Source organism: Schistocerca gregaria, chromosome X (genome assembly GCF_023897955.1).
Source record: "Schistocerca gregaria isolate iqSchGreg1 chromosome X, iqSchGreg1.2, whole genome shotgun sequence".
In the NCBI taxonomy this organism is placed as follows: Eukaryota; Metazoa; Arthropoda; class Insecta; order Orthoptera; family Acrididae; genus Schistocerca; species Schistocerca gregaria.
Window position 1 is genome coordinate 177,132,855 of NC_064931.1, and position 13,792 is coordinate 177,146,646.

General features: G+C 42.4%; 1 protein-coding gene across 7 annotated transcripts in view; it reads right to left on the minus strand.

The window, feature by feature from the left end:
- Positions 1–13,792, minus strand: part of LOC126298847 (nuclear factor 1 X-type) — a 1,745,828-nt gene that overhangs the window by 1,224,129 nt on the left and 507,907 nt on the right. For all 7 annotated transcript variants that reach the window (XM_049990351.1, XM_049990348.1, XM_049990347.1 and 4 more), the window contains one exon: positions 7,238–7,317. In XM_049990351.1, the coding sequence (XP_049846308.1) occupies positions 7,238–7,246 (9 nt within the window). In that variant the 5' untranslated portion in view covers positions 7,247–7,317. The remainder of the gene's footprint in view (positions 1–7,237; positions 7,318–13,792) is intronic.

Sequence of the window (13,792 nt, forward strand, 5' to 3'; positions counted from 1 at the left end):
CTATACCACGTACGAATTTAATGTGTGCATTTGAATAGAGCAATTTATAGATGTGTGCAGTATGTTAAAAAGTAGTGTCAAATTTCGAGAAGCGTTAGCGTGGATGTGGAATCTTTCATATATGCTGGCGACAAACATTCTATGGCTGAACGAAGTCAATCACTGTAAATTCATAACGTCTACGTAAAATGTTATGTGAGATACTATTCTCGTAAAATTTGGTTATTGTGTAATCGCTAGGTCATAAACCGGTCCAGCCGTTAACTCTTAAAGTCTTTGATGTGGTCTTTCAAAATGATGTTATAGCTACAAAACTCTTTAAACGTAAAAATTTCAGATATTTTAAACGTAGACGGTATATTATCGTCATTATTATTAGTATCTTCTCGGAGGTATGGTCCTTCTAACGAAGTAAATAAAAAGCTGTTTCTTTTTATGCCGTATGCTTTTCGCTTCCTTTTATTTTCGAAGTATCCTCAGTGGCCTGTTATACATGTTTGTTTAATGTATTTAATAAATCCGTTAGAAATGTTTCCATATTTGTAATACAATAACATTATTTTCGTAAGAAACAATTTTTTGCGATTGTTCATTCTAATAGTTTGCATATCTTGTTCCATGCTAAATGGTTCATACCCGTGTTTTATTAGTCGTTCATCAAAGGTAGACTGGCTGTTTTCGAATTGCCAGCTTCTTCTTTGCACCAAGTTTTAAAATTCATGCCTGTTATCCCCAGATGTACTGATTTGCAATCTTGAAATTCTGACTGTTATATAATGGCTCATTGGTAATTATCTAGTTTTTCTGTTGAAGTGTATATCTGTGACTGGAGTGTTTGTAGGCTGTGTGTAAGCCTGTTTCGTCAGCACAATGTAATTACTATCTTGTGTGTTGATTTGTGAGTTTATGTTAATGTGCGACACTTATCTTTGTTAGTCACGCCATACGAGTTTCTGTTCTGGGTGTTTTCATCTTCTGTAGTGTTAGTTGGAAAGTTTTGTATGTTATAACTAATTTTTTTTCTTTAAAGCAACAGTGCCGGAGATCCCATAACGTTGAAATATCTATTAATGATTTCATCACAGATCGATTATATATGGCAACAGTTTCCTAGTGATACACTTCCCATACGCGACCAGTATGTTGAAAGCTATAAGCTAAGAAACTGGAAAACAGTATTCAAAGAATGCAGTTTACGTGACTACTAAGGACTATCGTGGTGGGGATCTGACGGGAAGAAAGCGTTTGTCGACCGAGCGGTCTGGACTGCAGGGGCAGAGCGGCCGCGGAAGAAAGCGCAGATTCCGGCCACAAGACACACTACAGTCGCAGCCGGGTGCACGAAGAGTTGCCGAGGAAAAAGCGGCGCTGAAACCAAGAGAAATGGCTGGGGCGGGAGGCAGCCTGAACAGATTGCCGTGGAAGAAACGGCAGAACAGCTACACGGAGCTACTTAATTAAGTCTTGTTACCCGAGAGCCGAGATATCAAGCGCCCTCTCTCCAATAGCGGGAAGCGATGCCACCGCGCTAATAATCGTCCCCTGCTCGCCAGGTCCCGCTGATGAAAACGAAACGGCGTATCAGTCAATCGTCACGGGACTGTTTTTTGATTCAAACGTGCTCAACCTACACGTTATTCTACTCTTAATTCAGATTATTCTCGAGCTCTCGCTCACTGCTTCTATTACGAGCAAACTACGTAACGAAAATTACAATGTGCTGTTGCGTGCTCAACTGAGATTTACATAAAACTGTGCGATTAATTTTGCTATAATTAAAACATATATAAACATGGCACGAGCATTCATTTTAGGAAATTAATCACATTACAGGCTACCGATCTACTTCAGTGATAGATGAACACATCATTAGTTTACCGTTGTCATCACATAGGTAACTTTCCACAATTTGAGTTAACATCATAGAAGAATTTTTGTTGTTGCTTGTGGGTCCTCAGCTAATATAAATTTTCTAAATGGGAACACGGTTCCGCAACTAGCTGAATGCCTATGTAAGTTCGCTTATTGACTGACATATAGCAATGCAACTCAGTTTTATTTCATCTGTGTAGTAGTATGGGTCATAGAAGCTGTGTAATTTGCACTAAGCCGAACAGCGACGGAACGTGCTGGAGTTCAAGCGTTTCAATGTATCCAAAAAACAAGTGAAAATGTAGTAACACAAATAAAAGTTACAATTTCAGCCAGCTGGGAATCATTTCGTCATTTAGAAAAATCATAGATGTAGGTCTACAGAATTTGAGAAATTACAAGTAAACATTACATGCCAGTCTCCTAAAAGAACAAAGAAACCCATTTTTATGGTGTTATCTCTAGGAATTTCACAAAGATCTTTCACTCTGTACGTCACCTACAGGCAAATTAAACATTTTTTAAAAAGCACAGGAAAAGTATGATGTATCTTTATAGCTACGAAACAGAGGTTCATAACTTAGCTGCATGACAATTAGCAGATACAGAATTAGCGTCCAAAGAAGACTTTCATATGCGTTGCCGTGAAGATGTATGAATTTTTGCTTACTAAAAGAAACACTTTCAAGGCATTAAAAAATTTTACGAGTATTGTACTCATTTGTTTCCTGGGTTTAGGTAATTATGCATTGAAAGATATGGAAAAACGAAGATCTGTCAGAAATTCCGATGGTTATCCGTCAGGATACGAAAGTAATGCCTCGCGTTTCAGGAAAATCGATGTCCTCATAATAGACACCTCACTGTCTACATATGCGGCCACGTTGCATTCGGATACGTCGATGACTGCTGACAACGACGTTCGACATAGTGTCTCACAAGCAGACATTATATATATATATTACAGGAAGCTTAGAATTTGCTTACTAGTCAATAATCAGATCAATAGTGACGGAACACAGCCTCAGTCATATGAGGGCCGGGAAGAAAATAAGCCATGGCTATGTTTAGTGAATCATGCTGTAATTCTTGAGAGGTCTCTTACAGAGACAGCGGAAAGCATAAATCAAGACAGCCGAGACGATGTTTGAAATCAACTATTCGCGAATATGAATCAAACACGGCAGTGTGGTGGTAGAAAAAAATCAGTAGTATTTCAAATTCAATGAACCGTTAGAAATAGGTCATACATTTTTAATATGCCCTCTGTTGTGACGAGACTAGAGTGATTCAAGGGTCACTTGCAATCTGAAATTTCAGTGTCGCCGGCCGCGGTGGTCTCGCGGTTCTAGGCGCGCAGACCGGAACCGTGCGACTGCTACGGTCGCAGGTTCGAATCCTGCCTCGGGCATGGATGTGTGTGATGTCCTTAGGTTAGTTATGTTTAAGTAGTTCTAAGTTCTAGGGGACTGATGACCACAGCAGTTGAGTCCCATAGTGCTCAGAGCCATTTGAATTTCAGTGTCATTGTTCGAAACGTCTTCATAGTGCCGCTGTTTACACCGATATCTGAACATCGGAAATAGCTACTGTACATTTTAGGAACGACGACAAGAAAACTTGCATTTCTGTGCGTCTTACATTTAGTCAAAGCTTGTAACTTTAAAAAAAGAACAGAGTATGTGCGTGCATCATCTTTTGTCATACCTCTGGTAGGGTACACTCATCCCTTTGACGTCTTATAGTACGAAATGCAAATGGAGGAAATTATGCAGATATCTGCTGTGGACTATTTTAAGTGTGTCACATTAAACGAATTGTTATTGACAATTTTGAAATCGATGAGTTATGCCGTACTCCAGCTGAGTGTTTCTCCGCAGAACGGAGTCCCATAGCTGCTTCTCTAGCTATCCGTACCTCCCGAAGGCGTTTATGGAGCGCAGTGTATCTTTATTGGAAATACTTTCGTGAAAGGTTCTTCACGCTATTATCTTTTCACTGGTTACGACATACAACGTGGCATGGGCCACACCCAGGCTTCGATATGTATAAGATCATTATTAATGAAACCAGTTTGCATCAGAAACTGATGTTCTCTGCTGCCATCTCTAACGCACAGTAATCATCAGGATACTGCCGTCTAGTGTTGTCTTTTTAATTATTGTATGCTACACTATTAGACCGCAAGTAATTCTAATGACGACTATGATTCCTTGCCTCAGCTTCCCAAATTTCCAACAATACCGTGTTGCAAATACAACAATGTATCCGTTCAGACAACAGAAATACTCCGTAACCAGGAACTAAGCTATACAGTGTGATTCAAAGAGTTGTGTCCCAATTGAAGGAACTGTTAGAGGAATCGAAATAAAACAGCTTTGGAATAGGAAATATGGTCTTGGAAGTAATCTTGAGCCAGTGAAAGTTTCGTAATTTCAGGAACAACCAGGATAACGGATGCACCTACCGTGCACAATCACCAAATATGATGTTCTGTGTTCGTACAACTGCTTGTAGTTCGAGCTTCATCTGTGTTTTGTCATGCCATTAAGAAGTTATGCAGCGGTTGGTGTGTACGTACCGGATGGTTATAATTAAAGTGCAGCTACTGACGAAAGTTCAATATGGACTGTAATTATACACTGAAGAGCCAAAGAAACTGGTACACCTGCCTAATATCGTGTAGGGTCCCCGCATCGTAACGAGACGTATCAGGGGTACCATATCACTCCAACTACAAACGCTGTACACCAACCTGAACAGTCCCCTGCTGTTATGCAGGGTCCATGGATTCATGAGGTTGTCCCCATACACGCACATGTCCATCCGCTCAATACAATTTGAAACGAGACTCGTCCGACCAGCGAACATGTCTCCAGTCATCAACAGTCCAATGTCGGTGCTGATGGGCCCAAGCGAGGCGTGAAGCTTCGTGTCATGCAGTCATCAACGGTACACGAGTGGACGTTTGGCACCGAAAACCCGTATTGATGATGTTCCGTTGAATGGTTCGCACGCTGACACTTGTTTATGGTCCAGCATTGAAATCTGAAACTATTTGTGGAAGGATTGCACTTCTGTCACGATTGTCTTCAGTCTTCGTTGGTTCCGATCTTGCAGGATCTTCTTCCGGCCGCAGCAATGTTCCAGGTTTGATAATTTACCGACTTCCTGAGATTCATGGTACAGTCATCAAATGGTTGTACGGGAAAACACCCATTTCATAGCTATCTCGAGGATGCTGTGTCCCATTGCTCGTGCGCCAACTGTAGCACCAAATCCAAACTCACTTACATCTTTATAACCTGCCGTTGTAGCAACAATAACCGATCTTACAACTGCGCCAAGCACATGTTGCCTTATACAGGCGTTGGAGTTCGCAGCGCCGTCTTCTGCCTGTTTACCTATCTCTGTGTTTTAATACACATGCATATACCAGTTTCTTTGGCGCTTCAGTGTATTATGGCAGCGAAACTTCGTAGATACGCTAAAGCGTTATTGCGGAACCGATTTACATGGAAAATAATTAGTTCCCGTCTTGGTCACCAAGTGTAAATCTGACAGCGTACAGCATTTCTTCGACGTCTTCGTTGCTGATAGTGAAGAAATTGAGCAAGCGGCAATTAATAATGACGTCAACATTATGCCTTTCTCACTTGTTTGACCCTGTCTGCCCACGTCCTGTTCTTAATACATTACATATGGAAACATTTCCATCATCTTTGTTGCATTCGTAGCGGCAGATTTGCACATGGTGACAAAAATTGGATCTAACTTTTTTCCGCGTAAATCGGTCCCGATTTAACGTATTTGATGTTCGAAGTTTCAGTGCAATATGGTAATTACAACCCACACTGGAACTTTTTGAGCAGCTGCACTCTAATTATAACCACCCGGTACATCTGCTTTTCACTAAGATCGGAAGCGGAGGTTCAAATGGTTCAAATGGCTCTGAGCACTATGGGACTTAACATCTATGGTCATCAGTCCCCTAGAACTTAGAACTACTTAAACCTAACTAACCTAAGGACATCACACAACACCCAGCCATCACGAGGCAGAGAAAAGAAGCGGAGGTCCAATTGTTGCATGGCCACCTCGCTTCCCCAATCTTATGCCTCTTTTTTGTGTGTGTGAATATCAGAGGCCTCGTGTGCATGACAACAGTTCACTACGAAAAAAAGTTTCTAGCCAGGACACCTGCAGTGATTGATGAGGTTCGTGTGATGTCTGGTGTAGTTGGTAGAGTGCGCCAGAATGCCTGTATTGAATGTGATGGTCACCATTTTGAATACCTATTGCAATGTACAACACTGTTGATCAACAGCGCACCATCTTTGCTGAACTGAAGGCGTGTGTGCGTTGATTGTCATTGTTGTTCCTGACATTCCGAAGCTTTCACTGGCTCAGGATTACTTCAAAGACCATTTCAAAGTTGTTGTGTTTCGTCTCCTCTGTAAGGTCCTTAAATCTGCGACCAACATTTTTAATCATCCTGTATATTTATCAGTCAAGACGTAATTAGATTACCTGTTCCATCTTCTGGCACCAAAACCAGTATTTTTATGTCGGGGGAGACACAGCTTACACAAGTACGATCAATATAAAAAAGAAAGTCTGTTCCTTCCTGATAACATCGTTTCTTTCTCCTGGAAACTTATGACTGTGGCAGAAAAAGAAAGGATGATAGTTCTATGGGTGCATTGTACTATTGTACTGGGTGGTTATAATTAAAGTGCAGGTACTCATGAAAGTACGTTGTGGGCTGTAACTATGTTATGGCAGCGAAACTTGGCAGATATGCTAATGCGTTAATGAGGAAACGGTTAACGCTTGCAAGAAAATTAGTTCCAATTTTGGCCACTAGGTGCAAATCTAGCGCTGTACAGCATCGCGTCTACATCTCCCGTGCTCATATCGAACAAATTGTGTAAGTGGCGGTTAATAATAAAAACAACATTATGCCTTTTTCACTTGTTGGACCTTTTCTGTACACATCCCGTTCTTAATACATTACATACAGAAACGCTTCTACGCGTATTTCTTTCATTCACAGCGCAAGATTTGCGCATGGTGGCCAAAGCTGAAACTATTTTTTCTTTGCGTAAATCGGTTCCGAATTAGCCTATTAGAATATCTACCACGTTTTGCTACCATATGATAATTACACTCCACATTGGACATCTGTTAGTAGCTGCACAATGTGGTATCACGAATTTCCAAATATTAGAACAAACTCTGTACAGTTTCTGCAACGCTTGTCTGATTCTTGGTTTTTCATACACATCTGTCAAGCAAATAGGCGTGAACACAAGAGAAATAACAGAGGCAAGCAATGGTAAAGACAGGGACATGCGGCACTCACCAGCCCCATCGATGCGAGATCCCTGAGAGCTCTAAAGGCTACACCCGCGGCACGTTTCGTTCCTCAGAACCTCTGCTTAGCTGCAACAAGACCACATAAGATCGTATAACATTCGATTTACAGACTTTACTACAAAATATTTTCAACAAAATAATAATATAAATTTCATTGCTGTCTCAGCGCTGCCACTTTTCTTCAAAGACAATTACCATATAAATAAAGGGGGACAATAAAAAAGTACAAATTCACGCAGATTTAAAGGAACAGTTACGCGGTTTCCTAGAAGTAATACTCGCACTGCTGCAGAAATATGTTATTTACGACAAGAAGCAAATCTAGTTATACCAAGAATAAAAGTCTTTGAATTATTACAATCAATGTAAATTGCTGACAGGCCATAGCTTGGCGGGAAGGAGGGTGAGAGGTTCATCAAAAATGATACATTATATTTCATATAATTTTATTTTGACTGTCGTTGCCAGGAAAGACTGGAATCGAATTTTCACGACACACATTTACTGGCATCATTTACCGACAACTTTATTAAATCCACATTTCCCTCAATCACAATGATCTCAAGTCAACAGGATTAAGCGTGTCAAGATACCAATTAAATAATAAACGTAAGTGCTGCTACAGAAGACGGCTATAAAAACAAACGTATTTGTAACTAATTATTCTTTTGAGAACAGTGCTGATTTTTGAATTTAATCTGGACTCTCTCACGAGATGAATCATCTACGTGCGTTAAGGCTTAAATTTACCCTACTTGTGGGTACGATTGGAATTCAGTCATAAGTTACTTTTCATTGATAACTTGCCGCATTGCTTGAATGTTGGCCTGTAATGCCACCGCTCTTAAATCCCTTGGGGTTGGTGGAATCTTCTTTATTATACTGTATCGTACCCTCATCTCTTATTTTATAGCTACTGCATTTTTTTATATCTGGTTTGAAGTGGATCTTACGAGTGGTTTTTCTGTTCTTAATAAAATTGTTTTGGACGGTTTGCACCTTTTCGGTATTTATTTTTCTTGTTATTGTTACCCGCTGTTAAACAGCAGTTTAAGACAACGTTAATTCCGAAATTGACTATCCAAGCATATGCGCCACCACAACATTCATCTCTTGGAAGTTTTGCGGTGAGAACCATTTGCGGCCCAGTAAACAATGCGACATAAAAAAAGGACACTAAGTTTTGAGACGATGGGGAATGCTGATAGAACCCATGTCGCTTGCAGCTCACTCGTTTACTTTACGGAAAACATTTTTATGCGACCGCGTAGTAAATTACAAAATATACCAGATAAGGGAGTAAATAATTTCACGACTGTCTGCGATATGCTTAGCTCGGAAAAGATCATAGTTATTTCGGCGTGTATGGAGAGCCAGAATTCTACTACACTACGTCTCTGTAAACAACTTCCGAGACTTACTGTTCTCAGCGTATATGTGCTCTGGGTATGTATTTATTCCAGCCTTCTATTATTCCAGACTCTGCTACCCTCCTCTCTGTCCGCCCCGATAGCTGAGTGATCGCCGGCACGCTAGCTCGACGTGTTTGGTCAGAGGGTTAGCTACCCTCTGTCCAACAAAAAACTGAGTGAATAGATCAAAGAAAAACCTAAATGGGTGACATCAGACGTCAACCCAGAACAAATTCAACGAAAAATATAGAACAAAATCAGATCAACAACAACAAAAATGGTCAGTGTGACGGATTGCTATCCTACGGCCCCGGGTTCGATTCCCGGCTGTGTCGGGGATTTTCTCCGCTCAGGGACTAGGTGTTGTGCTGCCTTCATGATCATTTTATCCCTATCCGGCGCGCAGGTCGCCCAATGTGGCATCGAATGTAGTAAGACCTGCACCAAGGCGGCCGGACCTGCCCCGCTAGGAGCTTCTCGGCCAATGACGCCAAACGCTCATTTCTATTTCCTCCTCCCCCCCCCCCCCTCCCTCACCGTTCACCGCCTCCTGCTCCCTCTCTCTGCCCATGTCCACCTTCACCCTCTCTCTGCCCCTCCCCTCCGTCCCTCTCTGTCTATCTCGCCCTCCCCCACTCTCTCCCTCCATGTCCTCCTCCCCTTATTTGTGTCCATCCACTCCTTCCTCCTCTCTGTCTGTCCATCTTTTTCCCTTTACCTCTCCACGTTATGCCCCCACCCCAATAGGAGGCTTGTGATGTCTACCAAATTAAGTTGAAATTGTTCCAGGGATTTACATGAGCTATGAACTTTTTGCCTGTAACTTTGCTGGCGTGCGCACATTTCAAACCTACTTTATTTACATTTAACATCTTTCACACACATTTTTGCACATATTTGATCTGTATCTCTAGCGAAATTCGAACTGCAGTTTCATTTTCACGCACCTCCATGTTCATGATGTCGTATCTCCTGAACTATGTGGCGCACAATGATATACACTACTGGGCATTAAAATTGCTACACTAAAAACAAATGCAGATGATTTTCGGGTATTAGTTGGACAAATATATTATACTAGGACTGACATGTGATACTATTTTCACGCAATTTGGGTGCATAGGTCCTGAGAAATCAGTACCCAGATCAACCACCTCTGGCCGTAATAACGGCCTTGATACGCCTGGGCATTGAGTCAAACAGAGCTTGGAGGGCGTGTACAGGTACAGCTGCCCACGCAGCGTCAACGCGATACCACAGTACATCAAGAGTAGTGACTGGCGTATTATGACGAGCCAGTTGCTCGGCCAACATTGACCAGACGTTTACAGTTGGTGACAGATATGGAGAATGCACTGGCCAGGGCAGCAGTCGAACATTTTCTGTATCCAGAAAGGCCCGTACAGGACCTGCAACATTCGGACGTGCATTATCCTGCTGAAATGTAGGGTTTCGCAGGGATCGAATGAAGGTTAGAGCCTCGGGTTGTAACACATCTGAAATGTAACGTCCATTGTTCAAAGTGCAGTCAGTGCGGTGACCGAGACGTGTAACCAATTGCACCCCATACCAGCACGCCGGGTGATACGCTGGCCATGACAAATACACGCTTCCAATGTGCGTTCACCGCGATGTTGCCAAACACGGATGCGACGATCATGATTCTGTAAACAGAACCTGGATTCATCCGAAAAAATTACGTTTTGCCATTCGTGCACCCAGGTTCGTCGTTGAGTACACCATCGCAGGCGCTCCTGTCTGTGATGCAGCGGCAAGGATAACCGCAGCCATGGTCTCCGAGCTGATAGTCCATGCTGCTGCAAACGTCGTCGAACTGTTCGTGTAGATGGTTACGGCTTGCAAACGTCCCCATCTGTTGACTCGGGGATCGAGACGTGGCTGCACGATCCGTTAGAGCCATGTGGATAAGATGCCTGTCATCTCGACTGCTAGTGATACGAGGCCGTTGGGATCCAGCACGGCGTTCCGTATTACTCTCCTGAACACACCGATTACATATTCTGCTAACAGTCATTGGAGCTCGACCAACGCGAGCAGCAATGTAGCGATACAATAAACCGCAATCGCGATAGGCTACAATCCGACCGTTATCAAAGTAGGAAACGTGATGGTACGCATCTCCTTACACGAGGCATCACAAAAACGTTTCACCAGGCAATGCCGGTCCAATGCTGTTTGTGTATGAGAAATCGGTTGGAAACTTTCCTCATATCAGAACGTTGTTGGTGTCGCCACCGGCGCCAACCTTGTGTGAATGCTCTGAAAAGCTAATCATTTGCATATCACAGCATCTTCTGCTTGTCGGTTAAATTTCGCGTCTGTAGCACGTCATCTTCGTGGTGTAGCAATTCTAATAGCCAGTAGTGTATGTATGAGTATGGTAGCTTTTTTTCTGAGTGATGGAGTAACAAACATACTGTCACATACACAAATTATCGCAATTATAAGATGTGTGAGATTACAGTAGTAACTAAAAAGTATATTTCAGTTGCTCGCCAGAAAATGGTCTGGGAGAAAAGTTAACCTAGTTTTCTGTTGAAAAATAGCATAATAACAAATTTAAATATTGGAAGAGAAGCAGGTATGGCCCCAACACTTTTGATTACGGCATTTTTTTTTCAGTGGAATAAACACGTGCATAATAGATTTAGAAATTATCTATAGCCACGTTATCGCTGAATGAGGACAACTAGTCACTTCCGTGTCACGATTCGGAGCACTATTCCTCCTGTGATTCTTTGAATAATTCTGCTGAACAAGATCGCTATCACAAGACCTCGAGCACAATGAACTTAATTTTTGTTCCCTTGTAAGACGTTCTGCGACTCGCAGCAAATAAAAAATTGAAGCTACTAGTTATTGTTATCGCTAAAGCGCAGTAGCCAGAATTTCGACAATATATCGATAATTTGCGGGGTACTTGACCCTGCAGTAATCACATCCGTCGCAGAACCAACTTATAAAGTAACATAAGTCCTGACTAATTACTAAAATTACCTGCAAGTTCGCAATAAAAGAAACTTCTAAGAAATGAATGGAAAGCATAAGCGTTGCTCGTTCAATATCACTGCGGCAAATGTTGTGTCAGATAGATTTCGGCTCATGCAGATGCGTGATGCGTGTGTGAATGCAATGGATGGTAGAGGATTGTACTTAAAGAAAAAAAAATGGGTCAAATGGCTCTGAGCACTATGGGACTTAACTTCTAAGGTCATCAGTCCCCTAGAACATAGAACTATTTAAACCTAACTAACCTAAGGACATCACACACATCCATGCCTGAGGCAAGATTCGAACCTACGACCGTAGCGATCGCGCGGTTCCACACTACAGTCCCTAGAACCGCTCGGCCAACTCGGACGGCACTTAAAGACAAAATCGAACTGGACCACGTAGTGTGATCACGGTATGGGAAGCCCGCCATCCTCTCTGCGTGACCAGAACGGATCGTACAGTTTCGGCCACAGCCTAGATTCGGCGCTGCAACTCGCTGAAGTGGGACGATGTGCATCGACCGTTTGGTACCTTCTGGTCTCCAGGAACTAGATACATCTCAGGCTGCAATGGACACCTGAAAGTTCTACTAAAGTGTTGCCGTATACAGGTTAAACGCTACCGCAATAGCAACAGTTGTTTGGTTGACTGATCTGGAGAGAGGACTAAACAGCAAAGTCGTCGATCCCATCGCACTAGGGAAGAATGGGGATGGAAGTCGGTCGGGTCCTTTCAGAAGAACCATTCCAGCATTTGCCTGAAGCGATTTAGGTAAATCACGGAAACCTACATCAGTATGGCCGGACGAGGGATCTGAACCGTCTTCCACCCGAGTCCAGTGAGCTAACCACTGCGTCACCTCGCTCGGTAATAGCTGCAGTCTGTCAGTGTGTACTGACCAATACCAGAGAAGACAAACGTCAAGTGGTTTGGCTTGTAGCACAATCAGATACTGCATGCAATCCCGTCGTTTGGTAGTGAAGACAATCCGCTACATTAATTAGCTTTTATACGAACATTCTCGCAGTTATGAGCACTAACGTGCAAGCCATTTTAGATGAACAGCTGGTAGAAAGGGTGCCCATACCCGGGAGCAATGAGAGGCTTCCCCAGTTCTCACAGGAAGGAAGAAATATAGGGTAGTCAGGTATTTTTCTTTCAAGAAAATGATTTAGAAGTCGTATTACCTAGTTTTAACAGGATCGGAACTGGAACATTTTTATAGCTACTTTGCAAGTCTCCATTCGTCTTCCGAAATATTGAAAATACTTCAAACCCACTGGTTTGCCCCCCCCTCCCCCTACAAACCACTATACAGGCGTCCTTCACTGTTGTACGTGCTTCTATAGAAGGCACGATCACTGTTGATACATTATGGATCCACGTATGAACCGTGTGAAGAGATGATTCCCGTAAACAATTTTCAGATCCTCATTGCTTCTAAACCACTATAATCAGAGACTCTGCATAACATGCGTATTCTCAACAAATTAAGTCTCCTAATCTAAGGTTATGTACAGTTGTGTAATCAAAAAAAAATTATGTACTGTCACATAGTCAAACCAGCGGTACAAAGGTGGTGTTCGCCACATGTATCTCTCTTGGAGATGCAGGCTCCAAAAACGTTGAAGAATTTTCACTTGGAAGGTCCTAAAGACTAAGAATATGTGCTCACCACAAATAATATTTGTTATCTCTTATTTTGTGTTAGCTGAAGAGCCAACACCGTGTTACGAGTGGAGGCCGAAATGCACGCGTTTTAGCTCACGCAGGCCGGCATGAGGAGGGAAGAACTATACTGACGTGAGGTCTGGAACATGACAAGGAATGAGAATTCAGAAAGCGGACGAAATTAGTTTGATACTTAACTTAAATCCATTAATAATGAACGTTGCTCTTGACGGTACATGAGTCACAATATTATCTGTTCAGAATACATTCTTGAAGATAGTACTTATAGTAACTGAATTGGGCGCCTTGCTAGGTCGTAGCAAATGGCGTAGCTGAAGGCAATGCTAAACTGTCGTCTCTTCAAATGAAAGCGTATGTAGACAGTGAACCATCGCTAGCAAAGTCGGCTGCACAACTGGGGCGAGTTCTAGGGAGTCTCTCTA